Here is a 20,328-nt window from a genome sequence, read left to right as displayed (position 1 = left end):
CACTATATATACAAATCAAAAACTGCTTTGAAAAAAAAGAGCAAAACAAATAAGCTTATATGCAATTTAGAAATTAAGAAATAGAAAAATCTAAAAATTATTTTCAAAATATTTATTACAAGAAAAGCATGTTGTAATGTACAGAGATGGAAATTCACATGTATATAAGTTAAGTTGGTAGTAACATTCCATACAACAGCAATTCTAAATTTTCATGGAACTTTTTTTCAATTTAAAAAAAAATGAAATATTTCCTCTTTCTCATTTTTCAAATTACACTATATACTGTATAACCAAATAAACACTGTCCATAGACTCCAGTTACTTTTTTTAATAATTATTGCACTATTTTGTTTGGTCATAGTATGGCAATTTTGTCATATTAAAGCATAATGGAAGACAATAATCAAAGATTCTACCCAAAAAAATGGCTCACATGATAACAGGAAGTAAAAATAGTTCTACAGATGAACTGCTTAAGAATGCCTCTTGGTGAAAATTTCTTTATTTGTAAGCGAAAACAAAATTTGATGCCAAGTATAAATTTTACTCTTAAAAAAAAAAGGTTTTTACTGGAAATTTGTCAGATTTGGTGACTATAAAGGACAATGGTTATCTAGTATAAACTGTCAAACAATAAATAATACTTTAGTTTCCTAACTATAAAATCCTAAGCTAAGCAACAAATGAGACCTTTGATTTATAACAATTGGTCTGTTAATAAGTCAAACAAACTGAAATAGTCATTTTAGATTTATAACAAGTAATCTGTAAGTAATTCTTACACAAGAGTGCACAGACTGAAATGTCTCGCCTTCTTTACTAAAATTTGATATTATGTTGATAGTCCTAAGTATAAAGCTTTATTACAACTGCCACATAAACTTAACATTGACCAAGATAGCTAAACAAAGACCAATGAACCATGAAAATGAGGTCAAGGTCAGATGAACCATGCCAGGCAGACATGTACAGCTAACAATGCTTCCATACAACAAATATAGTTGACCTATTACTTATAGTTTAAGAAAAACAGACCAAAACACACCAGGTGCTCCGCAGGGCGCAGCTTTATACGACCGCAGAGGTCGAACCCTGAACAGTTGGGGCAAGTATGGACAAAACATTCAAGCGTGATACAGCTCTGAATTTGGATTGTGATCAAATTTTTGACATTACATGGTTTTTTTTTACACAAAACAAATGTCAAGATTTTACAAATCAATTAAAGATTTCTTCTTCAAACTTTTTAAATCTAAAATTAAATAGTTGACACAGCATAGGTTTCTGACACAGAATGAATGTGGTCTAATGAACTTAAAAGTTTTTTTTTGCCTTTGAGCAATTCACTATGCTGTTGAATATTAATCCTCTCAAAAAAATGTTTGAAGAAATTTTCTTTTTATTTATGAAATCTGAAATGAGAAAAATTTAAACCCCCCCCCCCTTTTTTTCACATCCCTGTTTCCCTTTTTCCAAAACTGATATCAATTCAAATTTCTAATGGAGTTTGCAAAAATAACTACTCTTTTAAATACATCATAAAATATTAAAATGTAAAATAAAGTGCTTGTTATCACTGAATGGTAAAGATTAGTTGGTAGTAAAAGTGAATATACATTGTTTATTGTATAAAACAATAAAAAAAAACTTCATCAGCAACATTTTTTATTGGCAAATTTCCAATGAAGTTATTTACATAAAGTTATTGGCAAATAAAAATAGAAAATGACATCATAGTCATGTCTGGCAAATAGCCAACATACATTATCTAAAAACATTTTAGATAAGATAAGGAAAAAAAGCTTCATCAGCAACATTTTATACTGGCAAATTTCCAATGAAGTTATTTACATAAAGTTATTGGCAAATAAAAATAGAAAATGACATCATAGTCATGTCTGGCAAATTTCCAACATATATTATCAACTACTATTCTATACAAAGAAAGATAACTCCAATTGAAAATTAATTAGATATTTCTTGCTATTGTGCAATACTGTGCAATTGAAAATTTCTTGCTATTGCACAATACTTGATATGGAATCCTGATTTGGATCAACTTGAAAACTGGGCCCATAATCAAAAATCAAAGTACATATTTAGATAAAGCATATCAAATAAGCCCAAGAATTTAATTTTTGTTAAAATCAAACTTAGTTTAATTTTGGACCCTTTGGACCTTAATGTAGACCAATTTGAAAACTGGACCAAAAATTAAGAATCTACATACACAGTTAGATTTGGAATATCAAAGAACCCATTTATTCAATTTTTGATGAAATCAAACAAAGTTTAATTTTGGACCCCCATTTGGACCAACTTGAAAACTAGGCCAATAATTAAAAATCTAAGTACATTTTTAAATTCAGCATATCAAAGAACCCCAAGGATTCAATTTTTGTTAAAATCAAACTAAGTTCAATTTTGGACCCTTTGGACCTTAATGTAGACCAATTTGAAAACGGGACCAAAAATTAAGAATCTACATACATAGTTAGATTCGGCATATCAAAGAACCCCAATTATTTAATTTTAGATGAAATCACACAAAGTTCAATTTTGGACCCTTTGGGCCCCTTATTCCTAAACTGTTAGGACCAAAACTCCCAAAATCAAACCCAACCTTGCTTTTGTGGTCATAAACCTTGTGTTAAAATTTCATTGATTTCTATTCACTAATACTAAAGTTATGTGCGAAAACCAAAAATAATGCTTATTTGGGCCACTTTTTGGCCCCTAATTCATAAACTATTGTGACCTCAACTCCAAAAATCAATCCCAACCTTCCTTTTGTGGTCATAAACCTTGTGTTAAAATTTCATTGATTTCTATTTACTTGTACTAAAGTTATTGTGCGAAAACCAAAAATAATGCTTATTTGGGCCCTTTTTTGGCCCTTTATTCCTAAACTGTTGGAACCAAAACTCCAAAAATCAATCCCAACCTTTCTTTTGTGGTCATAAACCTTGTGTCAAAATTTCATAGATTTCTATACACTTAAACTTAAGTTATAGTGCGAAAACCAAGAAAATGCTTATTTGGGCCCTTTTTGGCCCCTAATTCCTAAAATGTTGGGACCAAAACTCCCAAAATCAATACCAACCTTCCTTTTGTGGTCATAAACCTTGTGTTAAAATTTCATAGATTTCCATTCACTTTTACTAAAGTTAGAGTGCGAAAACTAAAAGTATTCGGACGCCGGACGACGACGCCGACGACGACGACGACGACGCCGACGCCAACGTGATAGCAATATACGACGAAAAATTTTTCAAATTTTGCGGTCGTATAAAAAACTTAACACTGCATGTGCAATGAACCGTGAAATTGAGGTCATGATCAAATAAAACCTGCCAGACTTACATATAGATCATAAAATATTTCCATACAACAAATATAGTTGACCTTTGGCATATAATATTAGATAAAAAGAACAAAACTCAAAAACTTAACTTTGACCATTGAACCATGAAAATGAGGTCAAGTTCAGATGACATCTGCCCGCTAGACATGTACACTTTACAATCATTCCATACAACAAATATAGTAGACTTATAAAGTATGAGAAAAACAGACCAAAACACAAAAACTTAACTATAACCACTGAACCATGAAAATGAGGTCAAGGTCAGATGACACCTGCCAGTTGGACATGTACACCTTACAGTCCTTCCATACACGGAATATACTAGACCTGTTGCTTATAGAATCTAAGATATGGACTTGACCACCAAAACTTAACCTTGTTCACTGATCCATGAAATGAGGTCGAGGTCAAGTGAAAACTGTCTGATGGGCATGAGGACCTTGCAAGGTAAGCACATACTAAATTTAGTTATCCTATTACTTATAAGAGAGAATTCAACATTACAAAAATTCTGAACTTTTTTTTCAAGTGGTCACTGAACCATGAAAATGAGGTCAAGGACATTGGACATGTGACTGACAGAAACCTCTTAACATGAGGCATCTATATACAAAGTATGAAGCATCCAGGTCTTCCACCTTCTAAAATATAAAGCTTTTAAGAAGTTAGCTACCGCCGCCGCCGCCGCTGGATCACTATCCCTATGTCGAGCTTTCTGCAACAAAAGTTGCAGGCTCGACAAAAATTATGATTATTGAATAGTTCAAAATATAGGACAGCACAAACATTGCATTAGAGACTTCTGTAAAGTAGTTTTGACTTCTAACGATTCAACATATGATTTTTAAAGCAGAAAATTAATTTATCTTAACATTAGTAATGGCACTGGTACAGAAAATTAAAAATATATCAAGGAATGATCTAAAAGGTTTGTGATAAATTTTCATCTATAAACTTTGCTTAAATAGAACAGGTACTTCAAAACTTTAACATTTATAACAAAAACAAATATATTGTAGAACTTTAAAATTCTACTGATTCCTAAATAATCTTTATAAAAATGTTTAAAAATTTGATTTCCTTTGTGAACAAGACCACATTAATATTTCTTACTTACAAAAAAAACTCAATTTTATCTTCAATGCTGATATTTACAATCATAAAGCATCAAGACAGCTTTTCCTGTTTGTGTGACTTAGTTTCAGACCTATTTGATATTTTACAAATTGGTTTCAAATACTAGTTAATGGTACATTATCTTTGACATTCTGATCTTCATAAGATATCATAGGAGTCAATTCCTCAGCATCACAAATTAATTCCTCCTTCTTGTCACCATCTCCTTGATCAACCAAGCCGTTTTCTTTCGTCGGTGAATTTTGATACACATAATTTTCATTTAGACGTGTTGGTGTTGGTTTTGATTCCTCTGGTTTTTCCGAATTTGTACTCCTTCCTGATAAAGTACTTTCACTCCTGACTTTATTAGGAAGTGACGGTTGACTAGAAGTTCTACCATGCTGTGCCAAGCTTTTCTTATCAACAAGAATTAAATCACTATTATTAGATGCGTTAGTCAACCAGCTAGCTTTCTGCATTTCACGATCATATGCTTCATTTTCTTCCTCTTCTCTGACCGTTGTTTTACCAATCAAAGTGACCTTCCTTGATGCTATGTAATGTGCACGCCTAATCTTTAAGAAGATAATTGTGGACGTCGCTTTAAGAGAAAAGTCAGGAATGTACACATCCCCCTTTAAGTAAATACTATCTGTACTATGCTGTGGAGTCAAACTAGACTCGTTCACCTCTAAAAATAGAATTTACATAATTTGTTAAAACTTTACTATATATCAACCCAAAAGCATAAATCAGCCACAGAAGGCATTTACCAATTTATGTTCTTATAGTGAGAATGTGTACTAACTTTTATGTTGACAGAGTAATATTCTACCCTAAACCAAAACTTGAACTAAAGTTTAATTCAAAATCTAACTGCATGCAGGACGAACCGACTCAAAGACAAAACATAATGCTCTTCTAATACTAGGCAAGACATAAAAATGGTTATCCCTATATCTTCTTTATGATGATGGGCAGGCTGTTAATCAGATAAAATTCTCAACATAAAAATTCAGACATTGGATATCAAAACTGACAGAGATTTTTTTAATAAAACAAAGTTGGATACAGAGAAATTAGCCGTTTGAGTGAGGTAGGCTAATCAAAGTGCTTGTAAGCACTCAAGTATAAAGATTGCTTTAAACTATGAGTGGAGAGTTATATTAAACATTGTATAAAGCATTGGTTGTAGTTGATTCAACAATTAGTGACAAAGGGAGATAACTTCAACTTTAAAGATTATGTTAACAAAGACATCAGTGATATTAAAGATTATGTTAACAATGACATCAGTGATAATTTTAGAACAGATATCATATAGATAGCTACTTATAACTTAGTTCTTAGTTATAAAAAAGAACAACAGTTGTATGACTAATACTAACCAAGAGCCTGGACACCATAATATGTAAAAGGTCCACCATCAAACTCAAGCTTTTCTTTTCCAATGGATACATGACCATGTCCTACAAAATTCACAGAAATATTTAGTTAAGTTTCATCAGTAGATCAAAAGCATACAAACTATAACGGCTTAATTTATAACAAAAAATTTACAGTTCACACTTTTTAGAGAGCACAATGGAAATATTTTGCTTTAAAATTTCTTAAAACATAATACCCAACAAGACAAACCCTTTAATACCAGGACTATAAAACATCTTATTATGAAATAGTAATAACAAAATATAAGATGAGTGAACTAGATATCCCAAGGATGATTGTTCTCAACTTTGGTTCAAACTAGCCCAGTAGTTTTATACAAGAGGATTTTTGAAAATTGTAAATATACAACTGAAGAACGACAACCAGTAATTTTCCTCTATAAGCTTTTATCGGACCACAGATGAATTATCACGTTGTGATTGGTTAAATGCCGTCACGTGGTGACCCCATATGAGACCGTATGGGGTTAGTAAGTTTCATATGGGGTTCATGACACGTTAATGGCGACGTCATCTATTAATGTTGTTGTGTTTCATTGTTTATTTTTCAACTAAACGCCGCAGAAAAAGACCAGCGTCCGATAAATTCGTTATACCGTTAACTACTGACCCCCTATGGATCCGTATGGGGTCAGTAGCGAACCATATAACTTATAATGTGTATCAGAATCAGATGCATATTGGTTTCTTACTGATTTGTGCTTCTTCATGAACATTTGAGGTACAATGTTATATGGATATTTTTGAGATTGCAATACATAAATGTTTTTGCATAGTGGTAAAATTATAAGTGCTACCTGCAAATCAAACAACTTTTTACACACAAAATGATATTGTAGATTTTGTTGTGATTGGTTTTTATTTAGGGAAAACAGAGTTTATAGATCATTCTGGTCTCTGTTTGAAGTGGCAAAATACATTGAATTAGTACCAGAATGCAACTTTAAAGGAAGGTGCAATTATTGTTTAGTTCTCACTAAATTTTGGAGAATATGTATTATTAATGTGAAAATCAGCATGTTACTTGCATATATGCCATATAAAGAGTAATTACAGTTGTAATATTTCTAAATTTGGTCATCTAGTTTGACCATAAAAAAGATTTAGTACCTTCTAAGATTAAAACAAAGAAATCACACGGAGAATTCTCTTTATAAATTTGACATTCTTTCTTTTCGTTGTTAATAACTTCTTCATAAATATTCTGTTTGATCAGCCTCTTCAGAACGTTTGGTGATATGTACTCTTCCTTAAACAAGTCCACAGCTGTAAATAAATTTCAAAAGTCAAGGTTACAATGATGTTTATAGTTTATAAATCAGTTAAATATGCAAGTAAATATTCAAAAAAAGGGTATAATGTCAAGTAATGAAAGTTTTAATGTGTAAAACATGATAAATTGTATAAAGAGATGAAGGTTTTACAACTGCAATTATGTATATAACATGTGATTTGTCAAATAATTACATGCACTGTAGTACAAAATGCTGTTCACCTATTTTTTTCTTTTTTTATTTCCCATTTATTTCTTTTTTGATATAGTTATATCTTGTCATAATGGTATTTCTAACAGAATAAAACTGTTGTTTACAATGCCACATTAGAACTTTTTTGTGACCTCTCAAATTTCATTGATTTTTTTGTGAAGGTTAGAATTTGAACATGCTTTGCATGTAAAAAGTATATGATTCAGTTGTTGACAAATTAGACTGGTCATCTGGATGACTAAATACAAATATCATAAGAGAAATAGAATACTGCCTGGATGAAAAGGATATTCTTTCTTGATTGTTTTGTGTTGAGGGGTTGCTGTTAATTGATGTTTGGTTCATATTTCTTTGAACTCTAAACGCTTCAATACATTTGTAGTAGGTATAAAACCTTACATGTAGACAAGAATTGAAATGCAGCCAAAGCTAGATGTGATGATATCCAGGGCTTGTGACCATCCTCAGGGTTGGTAAACATACTGAAATCCTGCTTCTCTATCCTTCTTTGCTTCTTTTGTCTATTATCAGCTACAATCAAAAATAATAAATTGTTAATTTAAATCTTAAGTCATGAATGAATTCCTGATTTAAAATATTATAAATGAATCCTACCAAATTAAGGATGCACAACTCTTGTTTCTGTGTTTACTACTATTAGTAAAATGGTTCAATACTGACCCCTACAGATCCATAGAGGGTTAGAAAATTCATAGAGAATGCGGCAGTGGTTGAATCTTCTATGGATCTTATTCACCTCTATGGTCTGTAGGGGATCAGTAGTTAACCATATAACGAAATTATCACATGCTGGACTTTTTTTCTACTGTGGTTTGTAGAAAAAAAAACCAATGAAACACAGCATGTACAACATTAATAAATGATAATAGAATAAGGGCAAAATAAGGCTGATATGGGTACAATAAAAAAGAACTTATAAAATTGAGAATGGAAATGGGAAATGTGCCAAAGAGACAACAACTTATACCATATTTATACATTTACAAAGTTTAATTTCGGACTATTTAGGTCAATTAAGTCTATCAAGGTCAATCCAGTCTATAAAGATCATTGATATATCAAATTCTTGTTTGCTCTTTGATTAATTATCATTTAAATTTCTGCTATCCATATTAAGTAATTTGTTTCATGTTAATGGCCACCATTAATTTCTATAAAGCAAAGGTACTACTAAACCTTAATACAAATCAAATCACTATTATTATAGTCTAACATTTTTAATTTATTCTACAATGTGATGATTGACATGGCCTTCAAAATACTGGACATCTATGACGTACATTATTATGATTCATAATGATGACATGAAATAAACATATATCATCTTGTCTGAATATTAATTAATTACAAAGACCTTCACAAGTATGATGTGGTATATTTAACATAAAAAAATACATATTTATCATATGCAAAATAGAACACTTTAATAAAGCTTACATTGTATACTAATGTTTAAATATCCATTTAAAATGTTGAATGTGCATTTACCATTTGCATTTAATTTTATGAAGTTGGACAAATATTTTTTTTTTCATCTCTTTTTCTCATAAAACAACTAATTCTGTTAAACATTTTATTAAATAGTAAAAATTTTATTTTACAAATAATTTTATAACAATTTTACAAATAAATAAATTGTTTTGCTGAGCTCAGTTGGATACGATTGCAGATGTCCAACCCAGAAAAGTTTGGGCCAAAATGGACACAATATTCACTTGATACAGGTCTGAATTTGGATAGTAACTAAATATTTGACACATAATAGGTTTCTGACACAGAATAACTGTAGTCAAAGAACTCAGAATTGGTTATATGATTTGAATTTATATTCATTTTTTTTTTCTTTAGTGCAATACACTATGCTGATGCGAATTGACCCCCCCCCCCCAAAAAAAAAAAAAAAATAAATAAAATGAATAATATTACCCTGATTATTTGCTTTTGTGAAATACACTTTGCTGTTGAATATTAATCCACAAAAATATCTAAAGAAATTTTCTTTTAATTTCTGAAATCTTTAATGAGAAAAATTGTCCCCCTCCAATTTTTTTCACCTCCCCCATAAACTTATTATCCTGAAACCATCTGTCTTTGGATGACACTGAGGACGACAAAAACAACATGATACCAATATTAGAACAATTTTTTTTAATTTTTGCAGTCGTATAAAAATGCAGCAAAAAATGTCCTTTCTATTAAAAGAGTCTTCAAATACTGATGATACACCATTCAAAGCAAATTAAACAACTTGCAGTTCTTGTCTTACTGATCATTTTGCCTTTTAAAGACTAAAAACATTTCTATCTATCTAGTATAGATTTTGAAATAAATACCTGAAACATGATAACTTTATTGGGTGTTTATATTTTGCTTTTTTTTTTATCATACCCCTTTAAGTAATACACTTTATCGCTATTTGTCCACCATTACTGAAAATCACAGAGGTTCCCCTAAAATTTTGACGTCATAAAACAAAATATCTGACGCCACAATGGAAAAGTGATTGTTGTATGTGTCAAAAGTTCAAGCGGCCGGGTTAGCCGGGATTAGCGATAAGGTGTATGGTGAATACGCCTGCAAATGGATAAAGCATTGTAGCCGGTTGTATGAACATGTCTTTAGCCTAATGTGTCATTTTAAAGTCTTCATTAGCCTAATGCATCATAAGGGCTTAATGATACTTAATGATACATTAGGTTAATGATACGTTCGTACAACCGGCTGCTGGTCCTTTGATTTTTTATTTTTTTTGCTGAACATGTACTGGTTTTTTTTCAATCATGGATGGATACCTCATACTTTCAGGGTTTTAAAGAGAGGAGTTTTTTTTAAATATGCACAGGAGTGACTATCACTAAGTTAAACTAATTCTTTTACATTTGTTTCCCTTGTATGTGACAAAGCTCCTAGTGGTGGCAATTGATCATGTCAAGTCCACCCTTGTATGTGACAAAGCTCCTAGTGGTGGCAATTGATCATGTATGTGACAAAGCTCCTAGTGGTGGCAATTGATCATGTCAAGTCCACCCTTGTATGTGACAAAGCTCCTAGTGGTGGCAATTTATCATGTCAAGTCCACCCTTGTATGTGACAAAGCTCCTAGTGGTGGCAATTGATCATGTCAAGTCCACCCTTGTATGTGACAAAGCTCCTAGTGGTGGCAATTGATCATGTATGTGACAAAGCTCCTAGTGGTGACAATTGATCATGTCAAGTCCACCCTTGTATGTGACAAAGCTCCTAGTGGTGGCAATTTATCATGTCAAGTCAACCCTTGTATGTGACAAAGCTCCTAGTGGTGGCAATTGATCATGTCAAGTCCAAACGCTAAAGGGTTTGAACGTTAGAGACAGAAACAATGTTTCTACATATATCACAGCTGGGGAGGCTCTGTTGAACTTGTTTTTTTTTTTTATCAAAACCTTCATTGTAGAGTTTTCATACCTTCTAGTAGATGAATAAACAAGTTTCATTTCTAAACAACAAAAGGTTTAAGAGTTAGAGAGCAAAAAGAATTTGTGACAAACAGATCTCTTGCTGTATAAGCTGATTACTATAGGCCTTCAATTAATCAATCAACACAGGGCACTAATTATTGTCAATAGGTTTTCAATTTAGGCTATACGAATGTACATAAATGTGGACAGTACAAAATACAATCCAAATGCATTTTCCCATTTTTTAAAATGAGACCTGACAAAAATGAAAAGTTAATTTTATGGTTTGGAGTTTAGTGTGATGTCCATTTTCACTGAACAAGTACACAATTTTATATAGAAGCCAGCTGAGGACCACCTCTGGGTGCGGGATTTTCTCGCTGCGTTGAAGACACATTGGTGGCCTTCTGTTGTTGTCACTGTGACATTTTCCCCATTTCCATTCTCAATTTTCTTTATTAGCAAAGAATTTTCAAACAGATTGATTATTAATCTTTTGGAAATTCCAAACTTCCATTCCTACAGACAAAACAGGACATAGCTTTTACGATTTAATTCTTCTGCTGTATAAATGCATGAAACAATTTCCGATTTAATTGAATTGTTGAGATAATAGAATACTAGATAATCAATAGAAAACCTCCCGTTACAGTATTGGTAATCAATAGGTACCACCCTGTAACTTTATGGTAGTACGACTATAAACAAATATTTAATCAATATATACTACTGCTGTATCTTGGCTAATAAAAAGTAAATAACACCATGTAAATCAATATATATATCTTATAAGTGTGCGTACTAATTAATTCTCATTACTCACAAAGTCAGCTTTGTCAGGAGAAAAAAATACTGTAATTTTCAGTGCGACCATCTATCTTTTATTTTGACTTTAACAAACCTTGCATGCATCTGATAATAAGACTTCTAAATTAGACCTGACCTTGGAATTTAAAATATTTATCACATTGAAATTCATTGAAAGTTGTTTTCGATGATATTTAGCAATTAAGCAGCTTTCAGCCTAATAGATTGAATACCTGTCTCTCTATCGATCTATGTAGGGATTTCCATAGTTAAGGCTGAACTTAACCTAACTAGGCTATATAGTTAATTGTGTTGAAGTGTTTATATTTGTACTCTTAATTCCACAGAAACCCATTTAGCCAATTTTCATTTTAAATTTCTAATAATGTTTATTACTTTCCTATACCTGATTTATAATACAAGTTAAATTCAGATTTCACAATATCTTAACATCAATAATAATAGTTCAAGATGTCATGTTCATATGTGAAATTAATCTCTTAGAGCATAAAGTAATAAAGAATTAAGCCATGAGCGCATGATAAACTTATCGCTTTTTCAGTGAATAAAGTTCTATCACTTCTGTCACATCAGAAATTTACAAAAACAAAAGGGAGCTTACTTAAATAGATATAAACCAGTCACCAAAGCATTTTTGAGTTAAAGTAAAAAAAAATGGAAATTCTCATTACTCAGAAATGTAAAATCTAAAATCATAAAAATAGAACACAAGCTTATGTCAAAAGATACGAACAATTCCTGAAAGTATAACTAAAAATTCTTTAAAGTGCTTTTTCAGTTATTGTCCAAATTGTTGACATAGACAAACCAATGGACCACTGTCAACAAATTTGAAAATTTTGTCACAAACTTGTTTATTTTTCTTGTTTTATATATATAAATTCTATCCTTCATTAATAGATTACCCTGTGCTAAATACAGATATATTTGTACGTATATAGACATGTTAAAAAAAAATGGTCATAAGAATATTAATCATTGTTATTTATTTATACACATGTATTTAAAGTGTAGTTTTCCTGTTTTTAAGATTTAGTTAGACTCATAATTTTCACTTAATACCATTTTTCATAACTAACAGAAATAGAATTATTCTAGTTAAAGATGACATTTGTGTTTTCTGATTTTTATTAAAAATAAATGACCCTTTACAGAATTATACTATATTTTGTTGTACATGGGTATTGTTTAGGTGACATATGTGTTTCTAAAAATTAGTATTTACTGTGATAATTATTTCTCTTTTTCTTGAAAAATGACCTTTGCAATGACATTCTATAATCATAAGTCATTCATTGTTTGATCATATAAACAAATAACCCCTACACAATAAGTAGAAATCTGTTAAACTGCCAGTAATTGAACTGCATATGCACATGTACAGCTGTGGTCTTTTTTAACAATTCCTTGCAAAGCTCCTCTCCCTTGATTAATTGAGACAGGTTCTATAACATGGGGAGATAAAGGAATTGTTTGCAAGATAACTGAAAATCAACCAGAAACCAAACATGTCTTGCCAAGCGGGTGCAGTGAAAATGGTTTTACAACAATCCATCCTTTCATGTATCTTGTACTGGTTCAAGAGAAGCGCAAGTGGACTGTTATTTAAATTTATGATGGAATTAATGTATCTATTTTAATAAAAACATGACTACAGCCCAATTGGTGTTTTAATAATATGCTCAGAGTTTGTTTTATGCATTTGGGGGAGGTCGGAATGGTCCGGATCACGAAATCCTGGATTTAGAAACATGAAATCCCGACATCACGAAATAAGAATTCCCAGATCCAAAACGGTCAATCCCGAAATCCCACCTTAAAAACACCCGCCCTCATACATAATGTGATGTGTATTTTCTTATCTTAATTTAAAATAGCATGTGTCTGAAAAAACAGTTGTATGGATTTGTTATATTATCCCTCCCACCTCCTTCCATTGGAGGGCCTCCAGTTCTATACAATTTAAATTTCACTTCTGAATCCTATAGACCTATTTCTGTTCCTAAGTAATTATCTCCCTTCTGTAAAGACAAAATGATTGATAATTATCCATATATAATATGTCAAGCTGATTATTAATGATTGATTGTATCAATCTATATCATACTTAGGGTATCAGTTTCGTCTATGATTTCTGACTGTATAATCTCCTCAATAACATCCTCCAGAGTCAGAACTCCAAGGGTCTCGTAAAATGGGTCACCGTCACCTTCACTGTTCACTCTACGGATCACTGCCAAATGAGAATGACCTACAAAATCAGTATAAAATATAGTACATGTACATAATACCCTTTTACACATGAGTTACATTGGAACTATGGCTTTCTCTACTTTTATTACTGATCACTGTTTTGACGAGGTAAAGACAATAACTAAGGTTTATCTTGAAGTCTGAAAAAGTATATTCCATATTTTATGTTTTTGCTTTCAACAAATGTTAATCTTTTCTGTTTCCAAATCATCCAGCTTTTTTGGTGCATTTTCATGATTTTCCTAATTTCCTTATACATATAAAACATCTTTCAATCCCTAATTAAAAGTTCTTTAAGCAGTGACATATCCAAAAAAGGCGATGGGGGGGGGGGGGGGGTCTTAGGGGTTGAAACCCCCTTTTATCATGATCAATTGCTTTTGAATGGGGATATACAATGTATGGTTGAAACCCCCTTATAAAAAGAGCTGAATGAACCAGTTATCATATTAAAAATATATACAAATGATATAATATACATATACTGTAAGTACTGGTCAAGGTTATGTCATAAGTACATGTATGGACACTGATAAATGAAGTGGCGCTATGTAACATGTAAATAAGGTGATATTATGTATTCATGCTCGAGGCCTTGTTTAGTCTGTCAATCATTTTATGTAAGGTCATCAAATGACAATTCAGACCTGTTAACTGATTTTTTTCACTGACAATTATCAATAGACCTGGTACATGTACATATATGTGCCTCCTCATGGGGTTTTTGGTGATGCAATTACTTGACCTATTTTTTAATGATTATTTGAATACCAGACAAAATATTTCATGATTATTTAATAATCTAGGACTGTATTTTTGATAATTTGATTTTGTTGTTAAAAAAATAATTCATTATTCTGTGATTATATGATTACATGGACACCCCATGAGGTGCCTCATATATATTCCATTTGTCCCTATTCAGGTGAATTATTTAGAAAACTGTCGCCAAAAGCAACAAATGAAATAATAACATGTCAAACATGCATAAGGTCATACAATGTACATGTGATCAGAATTTTTGGAACATGCATAAATGTTATGAAATATATATATATATGCAACATAGTTTAACCTATGTGAATGTTCAATTCATATGAAATGTGGTTTTACATCACGCCTGTTCATGTACAATGTTTGTCAATAAGGCCAGCAAACAACAACAAAATACAGAATGATATCTAAATAGGTCAACATATATACAGTCCTGAAAACACTTAAATGTGTTAACATGTATTTTTATTAAGCAGAAACATTCAAAAGTTTCTGTATTTGTGAAATTGCCATGTTAGATTAATCATTTGTCTTATGTGAAGCCATCCCCATCAGTCCCTCATCCTGCATGTCCTGAATAATGACAAACTATCAGAACCAAAAACACCATTTCAGAGAGGGTCCAGAGTTTGCCCTATTAAGTTTTATTTTGTTGGAAAAAGTTAATAGATACATAAACAGTACATTTACATGTACACTACAGTTTGTGTTCTTTATTTTTTTTATTCTAGAAATTATTTGAGTTAATTATAAACAACATTATAAATAGGAACAAAAACACTGTAGGCTTGTAGGAAATGTTGTATTCACAAATTAGCTCATGAGAGTGAAGAAATACAGGCAAATGTCTTATCCTATATCTGGATAGTATATATACATGTATAAAAGCATTTTTATTGCAGACTGCAAATGTATTCCAAGGATGTATATATTGTATTGCAATGTGTGTTAATATTGACAGGTCATAAAGTACAAATGTACACACCAAGTATAGCAGGTCAGACAAATAGGAGATAAAACAGATATTATTTATATATTATGTAAACACATCCATGACATCTTCCTATTTATACAAATGATAACAGTATTAACATGTCTCTAATGAAGACTGTTTATCAATTTATCAATAACAAGAAGAAATGCATGGAAATAAATAAAATATACATGTATATGCATGTATAAACTACTGACAGTACTGTTCTGCTGTGTCACATCATTTCATAATTAAGAGTGTAGTTTATCCCAGCTCATTAATATGAATCAATAGTGATTTTCCAACTCAACTTATTGGGAATTTTCAGCAAAATACCATTTTTATTTTAGGTTTGAAGATGATGAACAGCTGTTTTACATCCAGCAACAAAATAATCTGCATGCATATTTAGGACAAGAACATGTTAATGTAATATTTAGTACGAGGTAACAGTCTGAAGGAAGGCATGTCAATGATGTCACCCTACCCAGACACATTTTCCTTACTCCAAGCCTACATTTGTACCTGTCTTTGCTCTCACTCCTTAAAACTGCAAGATCAACGGAAAAGCAACAAATACCACTTTAAAAGACTTTGGTTTGACCTTGTACAGGCTGAACCTAATCAATGCAAGAACTCCTACACTTGTGGCGAAGATGCTACCACAAGACCACTGGAGCTGTATGTACATGTAGCTATAATGTGCATATATGTTTTGAACCTATTTGCATACATTTTTGTGTATATGTACATTTGTACAAGTACAAGTATCCCAATGGCAATGCAAGTATACATGTACATAAAATTACCACCTACATGTACAAATGTAGTTGTAACTCACATCTTTGAATACATTTATGCATACATGAACAAAAATATAGTAATACATGTTCATGTTTGCATACAAATATATCTAAATATATTGTTTTGCTCATACATGTATGGAGCTTGGGATATATGCATATAAATGTACATGTACAATGTACATGTAATTATCATTACCATGAATTTGCATATGTTTTTGTATTTTAGAATACCTATGTGCATTTAAGTGTACATGTACATACTTTGTATATAAATGTTATTACCTTGTCTGAATTCAGTGAGCATAGCATCTAATTTGAGATCATCAAACACATAGATCAATGGATGCTGGTAGAATTTCAGCACAGTTTTAAGTTGGGTTTTATCATCAGGGTCAATTAAAGTCAAATCCTTGATATTTAACAAATGTACAATGTTTGTTTTATCTCCTTCATATACAGGAATACGAGTGTAACCTCTCCTTTGAATTTCAGCGATTGTATCAAAATCTAGTTTACTGTTTATATCAATCATGAACACATCTTCAATTTTAGTCATGACTTCTGTAACTGACTTCCTAGTTAATTCTAACGCCCCAGCTATTATATTTACTTCATCATTTTTAAGTTCATTGAAATCTTTAGTTACTCTAATCAATTCTTGAAGTTTTTCTCTGTCATACACATGTCCAATTTCTTCACCTAAAATTTTGTCTAGAAGTAAACTGATTGGGAAAGATAGCGGAAATGTGAGAACCATGAAAATTCTTGTAATCCATATGGTTCTTGCTCCAACAGCTAAGCCATGTCTTGAGCAAACAGCTTGTGGTATAATTTCTCCAAATATGACAATTCCCATTGTGGCTGCAATAACAGCAATTAATCCATTACTTAAATCATCCAATAAAATTGTAAGAGAATTATTTACCAGTACATTTCCCAAGAGAAGTGTGCACAACAAAAAGTTTCCCCTTTTACGAACTGGGGAAATTGTTTTTGCATATTTCTTTTCACTTTTGGACCCACAACGTTCAATAATTTTCAGTTCTGTTTTATCTAACGCCATCAGTCCTAAATTTAAACCACTAAATAAACCTGATAAAACTAACAGAGAAGCAATAATAATAATTTGCATCGACATGGGTAACATTGTTGTTTTTTCTACTCTGACACGGACATCTATTGTTAGAAATTTGTTTGACCCCTGATGGATCCATTCGGTGGATTTCTGCGGATTTCTCAAACAAATGTAATAATGCTGTCCTCCACCCAGATATTGAAGAGACACTGACACCGAAGAAAGTACATCACTCTCAACAGTGACATTGAAAATATTGGTTTCCAGAAAGATTCCACAGGATCCTGTAACATCCTTTTTAGTAGTAAATGCCAGCTGTCCATTCTGTTTAAACCCATCAAAATGTTGGCCTACAAAAAATATATTTTGAGGTTCATTTGAATAGAGTAAAATGCTTCCATCATTATTAATTGTGCTGTCAGGTTCTCCTGTAACAACAGAGACAATTTTAGGAGGTTCTATCTCTCCTATACCTACTCGTAATATATTGGAATCTCCTTGGTGTACCCAATCATTATTTTTTTTGGAACAAATGTAAAGATACTTGTTTGTTACATTTCCAGATGATAACTTTGTATTTGGAATCTGTTCCAAAGTAACTGTAACAGAGGCATACTGTCCATCGGCGGTTGGTGTCAAATCAAATGACTTTGTCCTGTCGTAATCATCACAATTACCACTTGGGTCTTTTCTTAAAGTGAATGCTATCTGGGCCTGACCTTTTTCCACTTCGGAGAAGTTCGTTCCGACCAAAAGTAACTTGTGTGCAATTTTTGGATAAAGCAACAGTGTTCCAGTTTCATCTCGTATATTTCCCGGTTCCTGGGATATAATCCCAAGTATTTCTGGTGCATTTCCCTTTACTTGACCTAAAACTGCGATGTAAATGCTCAAAATAAACAGTAAACTTTTTAGAGTCCTGTTGACAGTTTCACCCATTTGTAAGATTTGTTGCGGAAGTAGACTAAATGTCGGAACATATCGGTTTATTTTCTTTCCGGAAAAAAGTAGGTGATTTCAAATCGATTGCAATAAGTCCCGAGACGAGACTAAAATTTAAACAACGATTTAATAGTTAAACATGTAGTACACTGATTTAATCATATATGTTGCTTACATCTACATCTACATCTACGACATAGTTCGCTTTGTCGTCACTCGAAAAGAGTACTTCGACCCATCACTCAACTTACGGTTTAACTTTTGACGTCTTCCAACATGACAATATCCTTGGGAATATTAATTTCTTAAATTGGTACTCCGATTAACTCTGAGACTACTATAAGATATATAGTATACTAGTATTAAACATTCGACTTTTCTACACTTTAAACAATTCAGTATTGAAAGAGTTGGTACTTTTTTGTTTCATAAAAAAGAATGACCAACGTAGAAACAAGTAACTTGTCTAAGATTCAAGATTCAAAGTTTTATTTAGAGTCGATATTCAATAAACTACATAACACAAGCTCTAGTGAGCTTTTCAAATCGACTTAATAACAAAATACAATACACACACACAATACAAAGACGTCGCGCAAGATACTGGTGACAATTTGAAGGTGATTCGAGAAAAATCGGCGAAAAGGCTAACTGTCCGTTTAGGACGCAACAATTTGCAGAATCGCTAAATAATTTTCGTTACCCAATCTAATGGCAACAAAATATCTGTTTTTCATGATATTTTTTTCACGAATAGGTTTCGATTTGAAGCGCTAAATTTTATGAAATAGGCAATTTTGCCGTGTAATGCGTAACATTGAACATTGAGATCTCCAAACATTTTTGAGAATGAAATATGGATTGAGTAGCCAAAGGTAGTTCTCATTTGGAAGGAATTAAGAACCATATGTAAAGTTTTGAATTACATAATTTTACTTACATATATGACGTCATACATGTAGAAAAATGACGTCATAGCAACTTTTTGATCTTGTAATGGTGACAAATAATCTAGACTCCAACTGCAAACTTTGAAGATCAAATTCATATACTGAAGGTAATTTTAAAAGGATATCGTTTATATTTATAATTTATAAATTACAAACATTTCTGTTTAAATTGGTACCAAACTTTTTGAGTTTACTTGTTTTAAAAAAAAAACTATTGAAAAAATTTAAAATCAGAAAAAATGTCCCGTATCATCTGAAATCCAAACAAATATTCCATTTTGACGATTTCGGGATCTACGATGTATCGCGATTAAATCAGAAGAAAAATACTGATACAGATTTCAAAAATTACAACAAATACTGAACATGATAATATAAGTACTGGCTGTTTTTATATTTTATCCTTTTCGCAAATAAAGAAAAGAAAAATCAGAAAAAATGTCCAATGAGACAAAAAACGTCGAAAAATAATGAAACGTCATATTTCACACAGAGTCAATACGCAAAAGAAATTATAAGAAGAACTTGTAAAGAATCGATCTCCAAACATGAAACGATATGGGCATGTTTTTGCCTTAGGGAGCTTCCATTTGATTTTTAAGGGGGGGGGGGGGGGCTAGAATGAAATTTGAAAAAGAGAGAGGACAGGGGTTTTGAGTGTAATAAAAAGGCAGACAGGAGTTTCGAGTAAAAAAATAATGAATAAGAATGGAAACGGGGAATATGTCAAAGAGATAACAACCCGACCAAAACGTAGAAAACAGCTCAAGGCCACCAATGGGTCTTCAACATGCGAGAAATCCCGCACCCAGAGGAGGTCTTGAGTAGGCCCCGAAATCCTAATG

At 31.8% G+C, this 20,328-nt stretch overlaps 1 protein-coding gene across 1 annotated transcript; it reads right to left on the bottom strand.

The window, feature by feature from the left end:
• Window positions 1-3,300: 3,300 nt before the first annotated feature.
• LOC143071286 (unextended protein-like) lies at window positions 3,301-18,558 on the bottom strand. The gene is made up of 6 exons (XM_076245506.1): window positions 16,799-18,558; window positions 13,818-13,961; window positions 7,824-7,955; window positions 7,048-7,203; window positions 5,878-5,958; window positions 3,301-5,180 (listed from the first exon to the last, which is right to left on the bottom strand). Exons 1-6 carry the CDS (start codon window positions 18,528-18,530, stop codon window positions 4,603-4,605), a joined length of 2,823 nt encoding a protein of 940 aa, XP_076101621.1. The 5' UTR covers window positions 18,531-18,558; the 3' UTR covers window positions 3,301-4,602.
• Window positions 18,559-20,328: the final 1,770 nt, after the last annotated feature.

This window comes from Mytilus galloprovincialis, chromosome 4 (genome assembly GCF_965363235.1).
Source record: "Mytilus galloprovincialis chromosome 4, xbMytGall1.hap1.1, whole genome shotgun sequence".
Taxonomy (NCBI): Eukaryota; Metazoa; Mollusca; class Bivalvia; order Mytilida; family Mytilidae; genus Mytilus; species Mytilus galloprovincialis.
The sequence above is the reverse complement of the archived record's forward strand: the minus strand, read 5'-3'. Positions and strand labels throughout refer to the sequence as shown.

Excerpts from the sequence above, each read along its gene's own strand:
- LOC143071286 (XM_076245506.1), bottom strand. The coding sequence starts at position 18,530 with ATGGGTGAAACTGTCAACAGGACTCTAAAAAGTTTACTGTTTATTTTG. Across the intron at positions 7,204-7,823 it reads ATTTCAATTCTTGTCTACAT|CTGTGGACTTGTTTAAGGAA; the intron begins GTAAGGTTTTAT and ends ATTTATTTACAG. Across the intron at positions 5,959-7,047 it reads CTTTGTTTTAATCTTAGAAG|GACATGGTCATGTATCCATT; the intron begins GTACTAAATCTT and ends TGAATTTTGTAG.